The 20,342-nt window shown below is 39.0% G+C and overlaps 1 protein-coding gene across 1 annotated transcript; it reads right to left on the bottom strand.

The window, feature by feature from the left end:
- Positions 1-2,330: 2,330 nt before the first annotated feature.
- Positions 2,331-12,497, bottom strand: LOC121504361 (low affinity immunoglobulin gamma Fc region receptor II-like). The gene is made up of 5 exons (XM_041779071.1): positions 12,417-12,497; positions 12,095-12,203; positions 4,981-5,241; positions 4,666-4,911; positions 2,331-2,548 (listed from the first exon to the last, which is right to left on the bottom strand). Exons 1-5 carry the CDS (start codon positions 12,495-12,497, stop codon positions 2,331-2,333), a joined length of 915 nt encoding a protein of 304 aa, XP_041635005.1.
- Positions 12,498-20,342: the final 7,845 nt, after the last annotated feature.

Genomic DNA, 20,342 nt, shown 5'->3' with positions numbered 1-20,342 from the left:
CATTTAAAGATGTTTTTTGTTCAGTCTTTTTTCTGCAGGATTTTCCATTAAACTAAACTGAACGGTTGAAAAGTGATTCAGATATTTCTGTTAGATTTTCTTGAAAAGGAGGGGATGGTGGGTCCTGAGCATGGATTGGTTGAAAAATGATGGTGATTATGTTCAAAAAAAAAAAAAAAAAAAAAAAAAGCAACACAAAAGAAAAACCTACCTTTAGCTTTGTGATGGATGTTTTTTTTTTTTTTTTTTTTTAATTCTGAGGGGTCTGTTGTCAATTAGAGAATTCCCTATCTTTGTCTTACACATAATCTGGAATTTTAATACCAAATAATTTAAAAAAACAACATTTTATTTTATTTTCAAAATAGATATTTGCACTTAGAGAGAAGATATGGGCCTTAACAGCCCATGACTGAAACTCGTATGTTTTTCAAATGGCAAAAAATGGGATGTAGACACAAGCATGAAGAAAAGAAAAATCATTTTTAAGTACATAAGTACATTCAAAATTTTACACACATATATATATATATACAGTGCTTAAGAAATTTATTAGACCACCACCCAAAGTAAGGTTTATGCCACAGCTGCATCATGAAGTGCTTTAATGCGGACTCTTTCATTTTCAGTCAGCTCTCCACGTTTTACCATTTTGAACAGGAATGAGGAATTTCAAACTGAATTCACCCAAATTTGAGCCAATTCACTGGGCTTCTCTGAGAAGTCAGAAATGAATCAAGTGTAACATTCAACCACTAAAACTCATTTTTCTGTTCAGGAATGCAAGTAAATAACTATAATCTGACATATTACTGAAGAAATAATAATGTGCTTTACTATTTTTTCAGTTTTGTTGTAAATCAGTGGATTTGAAAATTCATGGATAACAACAATAATTATATTTTAGAATTAAAACTATCATTTGGGTTAAAGAGCTTCTACATATTGGTGTATTAACCATTGCAGAAACATAAAAAATGATTTTGGTAATTACCAATGCTGTTAATTTAGGGCAGCTGTGGCATAAACCTTACTTTGGGTGGTGGACTAATAAATTTTTTAAGCACTGTATATATATATATATATATGTATATATATATATTTTTTTTTATGTACACTCAATACACCAACACTTAACATGAAACAGTGGAAACAGAATTGAAGTAAATGCTTGAAATTGAGCTCAGGTTCCTCCAGTTCTCTGATCTTTTCTGAGATGTTCTTACATCTTGATTGGAGTCCACCTGTGCTAAATTAAACTGATTGGACATGATTTGGAAAGGCACACACCTCTCTATAGAAGGCCACACAGCTAACAATGATATTAGCCCTAAAAACACTTCTTAAACTTAAGTAAAGGTAGGCACAGATTTATCGATCTGCATCTCGAATTGTGGAAAATTTTCGGTGCTTAATGAAAAGAAACTTTAAAATATTTTTAGTAACCACAGACGCTATGTGTCCAGAGGACTAAAGAGGAGAGGGAGCATCCAGCTTGTTCTCCTGGCTCAGCTCTAAAGCCTGCATCTCTGATGGTATGGGGTTGCATTAGTGCCTATGGCGTGGGCAGCTCTAACATCTGGAAAGGAACTATCAATGCTGAGAAGTAGAGAGAGCTTTTAGAGCAACATATGCTCCATCCAGACAATGACTCTGTCAGGGAAGGCCCTGCATATTCCCCCAAGTCCCCAACAGCATGGCTTCACAGTAAAAGAGTCCAGTCCAGACCTCTCCTCAAGAGAAAACATCTGGAGCATGATTTGACCTAGGGCCTACGACCTTTTAGGAGCTAGAATATTACATTAGACAAGAATGGGACAACATTCCTCCCCCAACACTGATCTCCTCAGGTCCCAGATGTTTACAGACTGATGTTAAAAGAAGAGGGGATACCACACAAAAACAGATTTTCTGCTGCCCTCATTTTTATTTATTTATTTATTTTTTGTTATTTTTATTTTGGTTGTATCTTAAAACCAGTCTCCACACACCAGAGAACCAGTGAAGGTCGCCTTCTCTTTCAAGGATGTTAATAATGAGCTGAAACTGTCTCCTGTGTCTGTTATAAAAGCAGACTTCTTGCTAAAGACACAGAGCCCTGGGGCCTTTTCATTTAGTTATTATTGTGACATCAGTGTTTCATACCACCTTCAGCTTTGGTGTCTAAAAGAAAACACACCCATGTCTGTGGTTTAAAATGCTTTCTGTCTGTATTAGAAAATGATTATATAAGAACCATACGTGACTCTTAATCGCACTTTTGAAACCACTTCGAGCTGAAACTAGAGACAGAAACATGATAAGAACAGAAGCTTACAGGAAGGTGTCCCTCATTGTTGTTTCTCATTCATTTCTGTGCTTTTCTCAGTCTGGCAGCTTCCTTTGCAAACATCACAGACATATTTAGGGGTAACTCTGATTTTTCCACACTGCAGTAATCCCACCAGCAGCAACAGCAGAGCCACCATTATAACAGTTAATACGGCTCGTAGGACCAGGTACAGGTGACAGGAGTGATCTGGGGAGGGGTGAGTCTCTCTGGGAGCTGCTGCAAAAACAACATTTGAAAAAGAATATTAGACATTATGAATATCAGCTAGATCAAGATTGCAATTTCAGCTGAAACTTCGTGGGGATGCTGAGAACTGAATTGTGGAAGAACTACTGAAAATAGCTGAAAAACACAAAAATAGCTGAAAATAGCATTAAATAGCATAAAATGGCATAAAAGTAGCTGAAAATGGCACTCAAAAGCTAAAAAAGGATAAAAAAAAGGTGAAAGTAGCCCAAAAATAGCTGAAAATATCTCAGGAATAGCTGAAAGTAGCCTCTAAATCGCTGAAAATAGCATAAAACTAGCATGAAATAGCTGAAAATAGCATGAAATAGCTGAAAATAGCTTAAAATGGCGTAAAGGTAGCCAAACATGGCATTCAATTGCTAAAAAGGATAAAATAAGCTGAAAGTAGCCTAAAAATAGCATAAAAATAGCTGTTGAACATTTTTTTTTTCAGGAGAGCAGTTTTTTTCAGAAGTTCTGCCTCTTCCCACAACTCTTCTCCTGCACTGTAGCGATGATGTTATCACTTTAAATCTCTCCATATACTCCATGAAAACGTCTGAGAGAGCCAAAATCTTCATAAAGTTGGATCAGCAAAAAGCAAAATTGTTGAAAAAGTATAAATAATGTAAAAAAGTATTAAAAATAGCTGAAAAGAGCACAAGAAGCTGAAGAGTATGATAGTAGAATAATGAAAATAGCCCAAGGAGTGCCAGAGTTATGAGGAGTTGAAAAAAGCGCAGATTTGTGAAATTTTACCATCTGTTTAACATTGTTAAACAAAGTTAAATATTTTAAAAATTATAAAAGTTGGAAATGAGAAAAGTCATAGCAGTCAAATGACGAATAAAGTGATTTTTTTTTTAAGTTTAAACGGTGTCGATATGATAAAGTATAAAGGAGGAGATAGCAAGTGCAGAAGAAGAATAATAATAAACAAAATGGCCGACACGAATATCAATAGTGTGGATGCTTACTCAGCATCCCCACTGATTAGTTCTATCACACTATTAACATACAAACGCATACTCGTAACTGTAAAATGCTTTTGACCACTTCATTAGGTTTACATGTTCAGCTGTTTATGAAACAAAATACCACACATCAAAACTGCATGGCTGCAGACAATGTGTTTAGATACGCAGACATGGTCAAGACAGTATTCTGAAGTTCAAACCAAGAATCAGACTGGGAAACAAAGGTGATCTGAGAAACTCTGACATGCCACGATTGTTGGTCACAAACTACTAATCCACTGGGATTTTCACACCATCACAACCGTCTCTCTGGTTTACAGAGAGTGTGAGAAAAAGAGAAAATATCCAGACAGGCATTTTCTAGACTACGCAGAGTTGCATCCCGATTTGGGACCCTAAATAGAGTGGTGCAGTCATGGCGTCATTTTGTAGGCAAAGCCTGGAAGTTAGCATCCCATGGCTATGTTGAACTGTCAGCTGAATTTACCGTCATCACCAACGGTTACGAGTGATCGGCAGGCTCAGTTGCTGTAGCTATAGTCCTTGTTAGCTGTCCTTTAGCAATGTTAAGATATGAAGCGATATACAATTCAAAGGTGGGGCACGTTTCAGATGTATTTTATGTGGAAGGATAAAACGTTAGAACCCTCACGCTAGTCCAGACTTTTTACGGAGGCAAACTGTTTTTTTGCCCGAAAATCTCACAGCAATTTAAGAACTCACAACATTCCTCAGTAGGTTAAGAATCTTCATTATATTTTCACTTTGAAACATCAACATAGTTGTAAGAAGCACAGAACGTGACGTTTTTGTAGCCTTTTCCTATGCAGAAATCACTCCTTGCCCCCCATCTGGAAATCTCTTCCATTAGCTGTCTGCAAAGAACCTATACCTAATGAAGTGGCCACTGTGTATTGTGTCTTTCTAGAGTACCAGAAGGGTTTGGATGATAACTCCAAACAGTTTGACTGCTTCTTCTGGTGACTTTTGCTCTCTTTTGTTAAGAACATAGAAATATACATTTCTGTTTTTCTCTAACAGATAATACACTTTTAAAAAACTTTAACTTATTATATTTTTTATCCAACTTTGCTCAGTATAATAAGCTCTGAGGGTCTTTTATCTTACCTCTGACGGCCAGCCAGCTCTGTGGTGATTCTCTGTAGTCAGATATGCTGCACATGTAAAATCCCTCATGTGATTTAGAAACATCCTTGATTGAAATCTCTCCTAATGAACCGCTGCCAATGAGAACGCCGTCTTTATAGAAATCTGCGATGTGGGCAGAGGATGTCAATTTACTTCTACATCTCAGAGGCACACTGTCTCCCTCCACGACAGGACGAACAGGACTCTCCAAGATCACGGCTCCATCTATGACAAGGAACAATGAAGTTAGAAGTAATGTAAAGTTTAGTGGAACATAATCAATAGGTCTGTTACCAGTGACGGTGATGTTGACTGTGTTGCTTTTCTCTCCTGCTGCCGTCTCACACCAGTACTCTCCACTGTCTGCTTGATATGTTGGGCTGATGGCACAGATGGACTGTCTTTTTGTCTCCCAGGTACTCACACATTTGCTCACTTTCCCATTTGTCTTCCTCATGACTGTCCATCCAGTCTTCACCTCAAAACCCTCACAGTCAAAAGTGATAGGTTTGTACTCAAAGAGCTGCAGTTTTGTTGGAATAATCTCACCAAAAGCTGGACAAAAGACAAAGACAGTGCAGCGTAAAAAATCAGAAAATCAAATTCACTTTAATTTTTCCATCCATTATCAGTTCCACGGGGTGTTGAGAGGCAGGGTAAACCCAGTCAACCCCAGGTTTGACATACAGTGCAAACACACAAAAAGCAGACTTTCACCCATTCACACCCAAAAGCGATCCAGATTGATGACATAACCCATCAAGCATGTCTTTGGATTGTAGGAGAAGTCCAAAGTTCAACATGTAAACTAACTACAATTTGAACCAGATATATTCTCATTCCATATGGACATTTAACTACTTACCATTTTCCTGAGAATAATTAAGGTGAACCAGTGCAACCAGCAGTATCAACACGTTCATCATTAAAAAGGTAAAAACAAGACAAAGTATGAGCGCCAGAAGGTTTATTTACTGTAGTTTCACACCAGAATGGTCGTAATAACAAAGTCAGTACTTACAACGTCTGATGAAAAGAGCTGAGAGCTCCATCTTGTCTTCCTGTTGACTGTCAGATGTCAGGTTGAAGTACAACTGAAGTATATTTAAGCAAGAACCACCATTTCCTGTGTGGCTAATGAATAACGTCAACCCTAAATAAGGCTGCAGCATTCACAGTGAAGGCCCCTCTAACGGAGTCAGAGAGGGTCTTCAGGGTCTTAGTTTTAGCACTTAAACAATTTGTTCAAAAAACTATTATGCTACCCGAAGATTCTTCTTATAATGCACCAACAAGCAGACATGCCACAAAGGTAGTTACACTATATTGCCAAAAGTATTTGCTCACCTGCCTTGACTTGCATATGAACTTAAGTGACATCCCATTCTTAATCCATAGGTTTTAATATGAAATTGGTCCAACTGTTGCAGCTATAACAGCTTCAAATCTTCTGGGAAGGCTTTCCAAAAGGTTTAGGAGTGTGTTTATGGGAATTTTTGACCATTCTCCCAGAAGCGCATTTGTGAGGTCACACACTGATGTTGGACGAGAAGACCTGGCTCTCAGTCTCCGCTCTAATTCATCCCAAAGGTGTTCTATGGGGTTGAGGTCAGGACTCTGTGCAGGCCAGTCAAGTTGATCCACACCAAACTCTCTCATCCATGTCTTTATGGACCTTGCTTTGTGCACTGGTGCACAGTCATGGTGGAACAGGAAGGGGCCATCCCCAAACTGTTCCCACAAAGTTGGGAGCATGGAATTGTCCAAAATCTCTTGGTATGCTGAAGCATTCAGAGTTCCTTTGACTGGGACTAAGGGGCCAAGCCCAGCTCCTGAAACACAAGCCCACACCATAATCCCCCTCCACCAAACTTTACACTTGGCCCAATGCAGTCAGACAAGTACCGTTCTCCTGGCAACCCCCAAACCCAGACTTGTCCATCAGATTGCCAGATGGCGGGATTTGTCACTCCAGAGAAGGCGTCTCCACTGCTCTAGAGTCCAGTGGCGGCATGCTTTACACCACTGCATCCAACGCTTTACATTGCACTTGGTGATGTATGGCTTGGATGCAGCTGCTCGGCCATGGAAACCCATTCCATGAAGCTCTCTACCACTGTTCTTGATCTAATCTGAAGGCCACATGAAGTTTGGAGGTCTGTAGTGATCGACTCTGCAGAAAGTTGGCAACCTCTGTGCACTTTATGCCTCAGCATCCGCTGACCCTGCTCCGTCATTTTACGTGGCCTACCACTTGGTGGCTGAGTTGCTGTCGTTCTCAATGGCTTCCACTTTGTTATAATACCACTGACAGCTGGCTGTGGAATATTTAGGAGCCAGGAAATTTCACCACTGGACTTGTTGCACAGGTGGCATCCTATCACAGTACCACGCTGGAATTCACTGAGCTCCTGAGAGCGACCCATTCTTTCACAAATGTTTGTAGAAACAGTCTGCATGCCTAGGTGCTTAAATTTAAACACCTGTGGCCATGGAAGTGATTGGAACACCTGGTTTCAACTATTTGGATGGGTGAGTGAATACTTTTGGCAATATAGTGTATCTTTGGAGCAACTGGAACTTCAAGATGGGGGTCTCTTCATTTGATTTTCCTGATTCTCTAAGCCTTATCTTAAACCCAACCAAGAGATTTCCCTCATACCTCAGCAAACTTCCAGTTTATTTAAGCTGGACATACAAATAAAGATTAGTGAGGAGCAGGGGAAATATTGCATGTGATGAATAAGTCCTGGAGAGAAACAACACAAAGGACCTCTGTACCAATCAGACATAGCAGAGGACAAAAGCCATAGGGAGGATCTGTAAAGGTTCAATTACATTGCAAAGCTTCAAGGGGGCATCAGAGAACTATTGTTTCATCAGTGCATTTCAACAGTCTCTTACAATAATATCTTTTCCCTTACTGTAGAATTGGCTTACCCTAATGTTCTGTGTGGCTGTGGACACATGTTCTTGATTTCAGAAAAATCATCAAGACGTTTAGCTGCAAACTCTGCATACTGCCTTTCTAAGTGAATAGTTTTGGATATGTCTGCATCTTTTTTATTGTTTCGTAAGTGTGTATGAAGTTTATAGCAGCAGTCACACGTCTAGACTATTCACATCATGAAGCTGACCACACTGAGGTAAGCTGCAGCTTTCTAATCTTAAACAGCGTTTTTAGACATGAGATCACATCAAAAAAAACAGGTATGTGATTAAACTGCACATTGTACTGTTAAAATAGGAGCTGAAAGTGCGAGTCAGCCGCACACCTCAGATAAGGGCTGAAGACCATCATGAGAACGACGTCTATTTTAAAAAGACAACAGTGAACAACACATCCTTCAGCTCAGTCTTTAATCAGCAACTCTACACTCTAATGCATTTCTCACTCTTTTTAATTATTTATTTAAAGCAAATCTCAAAGCGCTACAAATGCAAAAGAGGAGTATAATGATAATATTTGAACAAAACAGTTGGACAGGCACTCAGAAAAAAACAACTTTCAAGACCAAACAGTTCAACACCAGCTTGAGTAAGTGTGATACATGCTTGAATCAACCAGGGGAAAGCATTTTACACTGGTCAGTAGAAGATCAAGCAGATGTAAAATAAATGTAAATTAAAAAAAACGCATTCCTTTTACAAGTTAAGGTATGTTCGACATTTTTAAAATTGTGAATGTCTTTGGTAAATAGACTCCATCGTGATGTCATTATAGACTTAAAGGGGTAGTGAGGCAGACAGCATGGAGTCTGGACACTGGTGGTGGTGATGGAAGGAACAGGATAAGATGAGGAAAAGACATCTGAGGAGCATCTGAGGAGCTTGACCCAGACTGATGATTGGAAGTAGCGATGTAGGGATGCAGGAAGGCACCAAGGAGCCGGACCTGGACACCGATGAGATGTAATGGAGGTGGCTGGGGTGGAGGAGGGTTGCGGTGTTTGCACCGAAACAACCAAGGAGAGGAGAACTGATTTTAAGATATGACAGCTAAGGGGTGATTGGATTGAGAGGGGTCTTTGCAGAAAGGGAATGGCTGGGAATGATTATCTTAGCAGGAAATAGAAGAGGAAAAGGGAGGCAGTGTTTCTTAATGGATAAAATGATTATTGGAAATGAAACAGCCTTCCTGCTTTATCTTACATAAGCTTCATTAAAATATTTAAAACACAATAAGAACGAACAACAGAAAATATGTACTATTTTGACTCTTACTTGGATTACAAAGAGATTTAAAGTCCAATTCCTCCTTCTATTTGCACACAGGTCGATAATTTAGACTTTTAATAATATCAAAAAGGAATAGGGAACAGACTGAATCCGATTTTACCTGATTGATTGAATAGAAGCGGTCTTACACACTTGCTTCACTTTGTTGCATGGCTTGATTTGCCAAGCAACTAAAAATTCCTTGTTCTGGAATAAGACAGGAAATGATGACTTGAAAAAAATGGACATGGATCAGCAGCAAAAACCATGATTGCAACATGAAAATGAAAGATAACGTGCAGTTAGAGTTTATTTAAATCAGTGTTATTCAACCCTGCTCAACCAAAAAGCCAAATTGTTGAAAAATACATTTGCGAGGGCCACAATCTAAGAGGTGAAAAGTGGCAATTAAAATAAGTTATAGGTGGCAAAAGTAGTCAAAATGCAGCAAACACTGGGAGAAAAGTGGCGAAAAGGGGCAGAATGTGGCAAAAATGTGTGGGAAGTGACCAAAAAATAAGTTAAAACTGGCAAAAAAAATTGTCTAAAAGTGGCAACAATCTGAAAAAAGGATGGGAAAATGGATAGAAACTGGCATTTAATTGCAAAAGACAGCTTAAATGGGCAAAAAGGGGCAAACACTGGGGGTAAAGAAGCAAAAAGGGGTAGCAAGTGGCAAAAAATGGGGGAGAAATGGCAAAAAAAATGAGTAACAGGTGGCAAAAATGGTCCGAAAGTGGCAAAAACATGGAGAGAAACGAATGAAAAGTGATGACAAAGGGCAATTGGCAGCAAAAAGGTGGGAAAATGGGAATTAAGTGGAATTTAACTGCAAAAGGCAGCTTATTGGGTAAGTGGCATAAAATAGGCAAAAGGGGGCAAAATTGAAAAAAGGAGGATAAAAGTGTCAAAAATGGTTGAAAAGTGACAAACAGAAGTGGCAAAAATGGACAAACACTGGGGGTAATATGGCAAAAAAGGGGAGAAAAGGCAAAAATGGGTGAGAAGAGGTAAAATAAAAAATGCTTGACAGGTGGGAAAAATGGTCCAAAAGTGGCGAAACAGTGGAAAAAAATGAGTGAGAAGTGACTAAAATGGGCAAAAATCTGAAAACTGGGAAAATGGGCATAATGCTTCACAGGTGGCATTTAATTGCAAAGGGCAGCTTAAATGAATGAACAGTGGCAAAAAGGGGCAAAAAATTGCAACAAGCAGGATAAAAGAGTCAAAAAGAAGTGGCAAAAATGGGAATAATATTTCCAATTATGACATATTCTACAATCATCAAATTAATCACGATTAATCACAGCATAGGGATGTGATTAACTTGATTGTTTTTTAAACCAATTAACAGCATTGTTTGCATTTAACACTGTTATTGTTTATTTTTTTTCCACTGTCTTTAACAAAGGTAGTGGACTTCCTGTTTGAAAACAGACCTTCTTCAAATGGTAGATCAAAGATTTCAATATGAACTTAACCCCAGAAAAAAAGGAACTTGTCATGGATTGAAAATGAAGTAAGAGGACAATAAAGGGTTCAGGTGACTGTAGACTTGTCCACTGAGCTGTCTGTGAGTTTGTAAAGTTAAATGAGACATTAAGAAGATTAATCGCAATTAAAAATAATTAGTGCCCTTATTGTTGATCTTGATTAACCGCAATTAACTTCACAACCCTAATATATATAAATAGATATATATATGTGTGTGTGTGTGTGTGTGTGTGTCCTGAAAAGTTTGGGATCACTTGTTATTTTTCTCATGGAAAAACTCATGAAATTAGTCTGAATAGAATGCAGCAAACGAACTGGACATGCTGACATTGTCAGAGTTAGAAATAAAGATTTTGATAAAAATGTTTGTTAAACTTTGCCCTTCTACGGTCCTCCAGTGTCCAGTCTTTTTTCTTTTTTATTCGTAAAATGTTTATTAGCTGTGCAGTATGATTGCCTTGGATTAGCAGCCACACTAGGAGACTAATGCAGAGGACTGACAGTTGCTGAGAACTGTTTGTGAACTTGGCTTTGGAAAACAAAGAAATTTGCCAGTGACCCCAAACTTTTGAGCAGTAGTGTGTGTGTATATATATTTATGTGTATAAACTTGCTCATGTTGATCATGTTTCAAGTTCTGCTGCTAAAATGGAAAACTGAACTGCTTTTAGTATGAACTGTACGAATTGTTAAAATAGATATTGCACATCACTGTTAGTTAAAATAAACAAATATATTTTTAATTCACAGCCTGAACTTTTTTTTAACTTTTACTTAAAGAAAGTAACTTTATCAGTTCTTCTACTTTTCCAGTCTTTTTCTCACACTATTATCGTTACTTCTACTGAAGAATGGCATTTGAGTACTTCTGCCACCTCTGATTAAAACCAGATACAGATATTTTTGCACTCACACTCTTTTCAATATCTTTAATATTGTAAGGTTTTATAGGTGCAGTACTTACATGCTCTGAGGAATAGAGTCGTAACCTTCATGGTGTCTTTCTGCTGAACGCCTGAGCATCAGACTGACGAACAGATGAACTTAAAGCGTGAGAAAACGTCCTCCTTCGCTACAGCTTTTTTCTGCTGTCACGTTGTACGCAACAAAGGGTAGCTGAGAGTAAAGTCACGATGCTTTAGTTTTTAACCTCAGGTCAGCTCAAAATAAATGCAACACAGAGCAGCTAAACTCCACTAAGTTCTTGCATCAACATAGCATGCTGAATGTAGACGAGGAAGAGGGGCTCAGTTGTTCAATGTTTCGGTTTTTATGCATGCATTTGTAGTGATGGGTGCCACTCTGACTGAAAAAGAGGGACAGGAACTATTAAGTTATGCTGCGTTTTTTTTTTTTTTTTTTTTTTTGCTGGAGACTCAGAGCTGCCATGTACACTGTATTTGTAAAATATTTGTAGATTAGTATTGCATGGCCTCAAGAGGGCATCATAGGACTATCAAAGATACCACACACATGCAGGTATTTTTCTCTTATCAGGGACTTTACTCCATGATAGGCAGATGTTATTGTAGCTTTGGGTAGGCTTCCTGAAGTACCTAAAGAAAACAGAAGATGTTGGGTTTGGTATAAGAAATAAAAATGCCTGTCGGGCATAACTTGGCTGCTGTTGCTTTGATTCTAACCACCCTGGTTACTGTAGTTGTGAATGCAGCTGAAAGGTGGAGGCATCCCTTGCCTCCAAAGCCTTGGGGCACAGGGGTTGCACCCCCCTCATCCCTCATCCTTAACACGTAAACATTTACAAATGAGAGCTCCATGTAGGAAGAATACTCCTCACATTGCAGCTGTAAGATGAGCAGCACATCACTTGGAGACAGTGGGGCAAAGCCCTCAGGATCCTCAGTGCTGGATTTTAAAGAAATCTCTACCCAGCAAACGTCGGTCAGGTAGGTTGAATGTTGCTGCTGGTCTTGAGGTGTCGTCAACTATACCTGAAGAAGTCTTTCCAGGTCAGAAAGCCTGGAACACAACTTCAGTGCAGGAGAGCTCTTGCATACCTGCACTGTCAAGGAGCTTTCTTGGGTTGGTACTGAAGTCACTACCTTGTCTGAGGTGAGGTAGCTGTCACCCTGGTACATCTAGTACTGGAGTGGCACTAGCAGATATGAGCAGACTGGCCCCCAATACTGGAGGTGAGACTTGTCAACCAGTGTTTACTGCATACCAAACTGACTCATTTGGTTGGTGTGGTCTCATTCATTGGAGTCTAAGCTCCAGAGGGGAGGTTCGGTCCACATAGTGATGCCTTGATTGTCCTTGGTGACTTCAGCGCTACCACTGAAATAGGCACGGAGGGCAACGAGGTTAAAGATCTGGGGCTGAGGTGACCCCGGGATGCTGACTGGTCAAATCAGATGTGATGTTTGCTGCCTTGGGGAGTCAGATGGTAGATGTAAAGAGATGGGTCCACAGTTAGCTCAGTTGGCGATATCTACAGCATGCCACTATGTATTCATTACCTGTGTCATTGCACACTGTGCCTTAACAATCAAAATTAAATAAAAGCTTAAAACTTCAAGTGATGCATTTAAAGTAAAAAGGCCATTAGTTTTCTTTTTTCTTTTTTCTTATTTAATTGCAGTCAGTATTGTTCAATAAGTGCAACTGAATGAGCACACCTCAGATAAAGGCTGTTGACAATGATGGGATCTATCTGAGTTTATTTATCATAAAATTTAACAACACATCATTCAGTTCAGATAAAAATCAACAACGTTTAAACTATGATCTTTCTAACATGTTTCCTATCCTTATGTAACATGCACCTTACATTTGAAACATCACAAGGCACCACTAAAATAATAAAAAAAAGCACTTTAGAAATACATCATGGAAGAAGAGATGACCTAAATCTACAGTCAGCTGTGAATACCAAACAATTTAACAGATACCAGGGTTCAGTTTTGATTTTTATTCTTTAAAACCATAAAGCTAGACCGCTGTGCAGCAGTCCATGTCATCAGGTGTTAAGTTTTAACAGAGAAATATGAGAACTGTTGACAGTCAGAGTGCCCTCAGGTGGTCAGGAAGGGAATTACTCCTTGAACAGTGCTCACTCCCAGAGGTGGAGATGGCTCTTGTTGACAGAGAGGGGGTGTCTTGTGAAAGTTTGTTTAGGTTTTCCTTGAGGTGGCCACAGGCATCACCATGGATGCACTGGTGAGTGAGATACTGAGATTTTTGGTTGACCTAATAATACTTGTAATTATGCCAATGAAGTAAATTTGTCCTGCAACCCCAATTCACAAAGCTGGGCGCTGTGTAAAATGACAATAAAAACAGAATGAAATGACTTGAAATCATATAAATGCATACTTTACTCACAATAAAACATAGACAACATATCAGATGTTGAAACTGAAACATGTCCCCATTTCAAATAAACGCCTGTTCCAAATAAACGCTGGGTGTAATTTATTTAAAGCTCCGATATGTGACTGAGAAGAGATCCATATAGAATCAACTCTCAACTCCCCCTCCCTTCCTGTTTTTCTCCCTGTTTGAGCTCCGTAGCTCCGCCCCTCTCTTTACGTACCTCCTTGCAGATGAGAATGTCCGCTGAATTGAATACTGACGGTGGCAAAGCGCTCGTGGAGTGATTTTGCTTTGCTTTTCCACTGAAATCAACGGCCGAATCACAGGCAAGAAAACACATCATCTCATCATGAACAAATTCTACACAGGACCGAACACCGCCATAATTCCGCCATTGAATCAACTTCTCTCTGAGCTGAGATACAGAAGCTACAGCGGCCAATAGGAACGCTCCCTCTGACCTGAACCTGATTGGCTGCGAGTACTAGCCTCCTCATTGGCTGGGGCACCCCAGTCCCTTGCTGGTTTTCTCAAGTGAGATAGCAGCGCCATGCCCCGCTGCAGCCAAAAAATAAAAAGTGGGACATTAACTTTAAACTGTCATCAACTTTGTGTTTGTTTAGTTCCTTACCAGTATTTAAAGTGTTTAGAGAGTGTTGAGTTGACAGAAGAAGACAAAAGTATAACTATGGTACTGTAATCTTGTCTTAAAAATGTAAAAGTGATATTCATACTGGTGTAAATAAATAGTTTGATTAAATTTACCATATTTTTCCAATTTTTGCTAAGCAAGATGTTTGTGAGAAAGGAATTAAATGCCTGTTCCAAATATCCACCTGGTCCCAAATAAACGCCTGGTCTGCTCAGTGATTGAGACAAATAAACGCCCTGGCTATTATATGGTGTTTTACAGTACTCACTCTTAGACATGATAGTCTGAAATGTGTCATTTAATGGTAAAATGTCCCAGTTTCAACATCTGATACATTGTTTATGTTCTATTATTGATACAATACGGCTTTATGATATCTGACAGTCATTGACTTCTGATTTTATTTACATTTAACACAGAGTTCCAACTTTTTTGGAACGGATGTTGCAGGAAGAATACTACAGGAAGCAAGTACATCTGTTTTTTTTCCTAGTCTATTGTATAATAGGTATGTCCAGGTATTATGCATCGATCCGTGCCTTCAGTCTGTGTGCAGCCGAAATTTTCTTCCTCTGAAAAAGACAAGAAAAGAAGAATCAGGTTACACATATCAGCTTATTGGCACAGAAAATGTACATTTATATAGAACTATACTCTAACATGTGGAGGAGCTATGAAGCAGCTTATTTCTCATTATTTAATATATTATTATTTTCACAGAAAATCAAGCCCTGATGTCTTCAGTTAACTATTAAACCTCTCCATTTTAACCTGGGAAATCAATAATGACACAACTGACAAGTAGTCCAAGTCTGGTAATGTTTGGTAAAATACAGCTGAAGCAGAAAAAATATTTAACAAAATATAGTGAAAATATATTAGTATCATTATTTGATTATTATAAATGAATAAATACATATACAAATAAACTAAAACAAGATTTCTCTCTGAGTGGTGTTTTGTCAAATAAAATACCTGCACTTGGATGATTGTGAGTTGAATTGTTGCTTCTTGAAGCCCTTCGCTCTGGATCGTCCTCACTGGTCTCTACATGAACTTAAAAAAGGAAAAAAAGACAAAAAAAATCCTGTGTTAAGACCCAGAAATGAAAGTTTGAATAAAGCACACCTAAAATAAAAGCAGGGAACCAAGCTGTTTTTAAAAATTGTCTTCATCAGGTGAAATCTTCCATAATTTCTTTGGCAGTGAAAAATACAACAATCAAACACAATCAAATATCAGGAAATGAAACATTGTTTTCTGATGTTGTTTTTGGTGTTTGTTCCGTCTTCATTACCTGTTTCTGTTTCACTTGACGTCGATGACTCCCATGAAACACTTAGGAGCGCTGAAACACAGAGAAGAAGACTTAAAACACCTGAAAAGGAACCTTATTATCATAAATCCTCTCTATGCTAATACATAAATCAAACACATTACTCTTTTCTACCATCTGATGTGTTATTCATTTGTTTTTTCAATAGATATGGGTTTATGGGATTGGCAAATCATTGACTTGTTTTTTACATTTTACACAGCGTTCCAACTTTTTTGGAATTGGGGTTGTATTAAGAATATATAGTAACAGGGGTGTAGCTAGGGTTTTAGGGCCCCCAGAAAGAATATTACACAGGGCCCCCCTTAACCGGCTAGTCATTTTTACAAATTTGCGTCATTTTTTACAAATATCTCTGCAGTTTAATGGATTTTCTACCCATAATCTCTCAGTTTATGAGCAATATTATTATTATGTCAAATTCAAGTTACTTGCATTATTTCACAGCGCTGGACTGCACCCTTTGGACGTTTTAAAGGGAGGAATCGTGATCATCATTAAGAGTTGAATAAAAAGATTTTTTAAAATAAAAATGATTTTTATAACATTACTCTGCAAACAGAATAAATTTCATTCCATATAGACCAGGACCAAGGTTAGATTTTTTTAGACTACAATTTTGTTCAATTTGAGTAAAATTGACTCTGGTAAATTTACAGTGTAGCCACTGGAGGCAAAATATACGCTGGAGTAATTTAGAGTTCTGTAACAGTTCAGCCCAAAACACACCACCATGGAGGTCTGAAGCCAGATCGTCTTTGGAGAGAGCTTTCACAAGAGAAATTACACAAATAGTTTAAGTCCAGAAGTTTTCAGATGATACACCTAAAGCTGTTAAAATATTTAAAAGATAGTGTTTTTTTTTTTTCATCTCATCTCTAAAGAGGAACTTATATTTGACACATATCTAAAAGAGGCATTGCTGTGTGTATGTCATGAAAAAATGGATAACTAACCCAATAAGTAAATAAATAAATGAATAAAATCAATCAGATTGCATTCACAGTTGTTTTTTTTTGCCAAATAAAATACCTGCACTGGGATGTTTGTGAATCAAATACATTGTACTCAATGAATTGTGTCTTCTTAAAGATCTCTCTGGATCATCCTCGCTGGCCACTGCCGATGCTAAAAAATAATAATAATAAAAAGAAAAGAAAAAGAAAAAGACATGAAATTGTGTGAAGTAACAGAAAATAAAGTTTAAACAAAATAAAGAAAGTGCAGGGAAATTTTTATATCAGTCAGGCTTTTCCTTAGAATTGTCTTCACCGAGTAAATTCTTCTATAATTCTCTAAAATGTTATCGTTGTCTTTTGTTCTGTCTTCATTACCTTCTTCTGTTTCAACTGGCGTTGCCTTACATGAAACGCAGCAGAGAGCTGAAACACAGGGAAGAAGAATAAAAATGATAAAAAAAAGAGGAACATGAAAATCCAAACTTCAAACTTCTTCACTTTCATTCATTAATCAAACACATTAATCCTGTTTTCATTCAAAAACCATACCATTGTGTTTCCAGCAAAAACAAAGTCCCATCACCACCAGCAGAAGAGCCAACACAGTTGTAGTTAACATGAAGACGTTTAAAGGACGATGTTGTGAAGGGCTTAACTCGTCATTTAGAACTGGAGAGGCTGTTAAAAAACATTAACATAGAAGTCAATCATTCTTAGCAAACAGAAGACAGGGTGTTTTACTAATTCAGTGCTTGCTGTGTCTCACCTCTGACCGCCAACCAGCTCTCTGCAGATTCTCCAACTCCAGGGATGTTACACTTGTAGAACCCTTCATCAGACTTTGAGACATCATGGGTGGTCATTGTTCCTCCCTTTAAGATGCCGTCTTTATAGAACTCAGCTACAGCTGATGGACTCTTCTTCGTGAAGCAGCTGAGTGAGACATCTTCTCCTTCAATCACAGGCAGAGCAGGAATTGCTAGGATCACTGGACCAGCTAAAAATTAAAGTTAAAGGGATGTAATTGACACTGGCACAAGGAGAGTGGATGATCCCATGAAAAGTCCACTGTGTGGAAAAATGGGCAAGTCCAAGACACTCTGATGAACACTCAACAGTCACAGAGTGACTCTGATGACCACTCAACTGTCACAGAGTCACTCTGATGACCACTCAACAGTCACAGAGTCACTCTGATGACCACTCAACAGTCACAGAGTCAGTCTGATGAACACTCAACAGTCACAGAGTCACTCTGATGACCACTCAACAGTCACAGAGTCAGTCTGATGAACACTCAACAGTCACAGAGTCACTTTGATGATAACTCAACAGTCACAGAGTCATTCTGATGATCACTCAACAGTCACATAGTCAATCTTAAGACCAACTAACAGTCACAGAGTTACTCTGATGACCACTCAACAGTCACAGAGTCACTCTGATGACCACTCAACAGTCACAGAGTCACTCTGATGACCACTCAACAGTCACAGAGTCACTCTGATGACCACTCAACAGTCACAGAGTCAGTCTGATGAACACTCAACAGTCACAGAGTCACTTTGATGATAACTCAACAGTCACAGAGTCAGTCTGATGATCACTCAACAGTCACATAGTCAATCTTAAGACCAACTAACAGTCACAGAGTTACTCTGATGACCACTCAACAGTCACAGAGTCACTCTGATGACCACTCAACAGTCACAGAGTCACTCTGATGACCACTCTCAGTCTCTTCAGCATTCTTGCACCTCTTGAACACTTTGCAACTCTAAGTTGACAGAAGCAGTGAGTGCAACAGTCTGTCTACACATGTCAGCTCTGATTGACTGCTGACCAGTCTGGGGTGCAGCCGGCTTCTCACCCATTGACAGTAGGGACTAGCTCCAGCCCTCTGTGTTATGTTAAAATGCTGGAGATAATGAATGGATGGATAAACAATGCTGAACATACCTGTGACTATGATGTTAATTGTGGTGCTTCTCACTTCTCCATAGGTGTCACACCAGTATTCTCCACTGTCTAGTTCAAACGCATGTTTAATATGGCAAGATCCATTTGTTGTCACCCAGTTAGTGCCACATAACGTTTCCTTTTCTTTGAACTTCCTCATCACTCTCCTTTTTGTAAAATTACCAGATCCAACACAGTTAAACGTGATAGAGGCATATTCAAGATGCTGGAGTTGGTTTGGAACGACATGCAAAACAATTCCATCTGAAAAAGTCAAAGGAAACAAATGATATTTATTTAAAGCATGTTGAATTGGCTAAAATGTTATAAACTTGATCTTGTATGAGTAATATATTATCCATATTCCAAACTGTGATTTACCTGCTTTTTCAGAATGACAGTGGTACTTCTCTCTTGTTATAAGGAGCATCACTGCATACATAACTGAGGAAACAGCACACTGCTTTATCAAAGTTAGATCTACTAGTCTGTTTCTGATACTGAAAGGGTTCGTAGACTCCGTACTCACATGACCTGAGGCTTAGCGTTGTAACCGTCATGTCGTCTTGCTGCTGACTGCCTAAGCCTCGGACTGATGGACACATTAATACAAAGCATTAATGACACTTCCTGCTTCAGTGCGGGTCATTTCTGGTGTCTGAAACATTAAAAGGTTTGAGTACGTGGGTGACTCAGAGCTGCTCTGAGAAAGGCCATACTGCTTGAGTCTTCAACCACAGGAGAGCTTTAAATAAATGCAACAAACAGACGCTGAAGCCAGGAAAGTTGTGCATCAATGCAACACTTCTCTAAGTCATACTGTCTTTATCTTTCAAACTTCAAAAAGGTTTGGCCAGCATTCAGGCTAGTATAGTACCCACCATCTTTTATTGTGAAGCCATGCCGTTGTAATGTGCAGAATGTGGTTTGGCATTGTGTCACTGAAATAAGCAGGGAGGTATCTGAGAAAAACTAAAATTAATGTTACTCCAAAACCTGCGTGTACCTCTCAGTATCAAGGATTTGCAAGCTACCCATGCCATGGACACTAAAGCACCCCCATGCTGGCTTTTAAACCTTGTATTGGCAACATTCTGGGCTGTCCCTCTCCTCTTTGGCCTGGAGGACTCTAAGGCCAAATCAATCTAAAATACAAAGACAAAGTAGTCTGCATGAACTGCTCTAGTTGTAACTGAGCAAGACTGACAGGCGCTGCCATGGTTTATGAACGCTGGGGCTTGCTGGTGGATAAAACTCATACCGAGGCTGGTAGAAGGAAGTGCGACAACTAAGTCTCTACCAAAAAAAGCTCTCGGTGTGTCTCTTTGCTCTTGTTTCAATGAAGAAATGTGGTCCAGTTCTGATAAAACTGACGCTTACTGCAGCACCATCTAGTCTAATTGCTATACCAGTGGCAGCCAGTACATATGCCCAGCCTGCATGCCCATGTGGGTTATATGCACGCTGTAACAAGTGTGGATCAGCCCATATGAGACCCATACAGGCCCCATCTAGAGATCCTCGACATTGCCCATGTTTACTACAGGTAGGATCTATCTCGGATCTCTGAGTCACTGTATGGGTCTCATATGGGCTGATACACCCTTGCAGTGCACATAGACAATCACAGGTGGCCACCATGGAACCCATGTTACAGTCCACATATAACCCATAGGGGCCCACACAGACATGCTAGATGGGT

This window comes from Cheilinus undulatus, linkage group 22 (assembly GCF_018320785.1).
Source record: "Cheilinus undulatus linkage group 22, ASM1832078v1, whole genome shotgun sequence".
NCBI lineage: Eukaryota > Metazoa > Chordata > Actinopteri > Labriformes > Labridae > Cheilinus > Cheilinus undulatus.
Note: the sequence above shows the minus strand (reverse complement) of the source record. Positions and strands in the feature narration are given on the sequence as shown.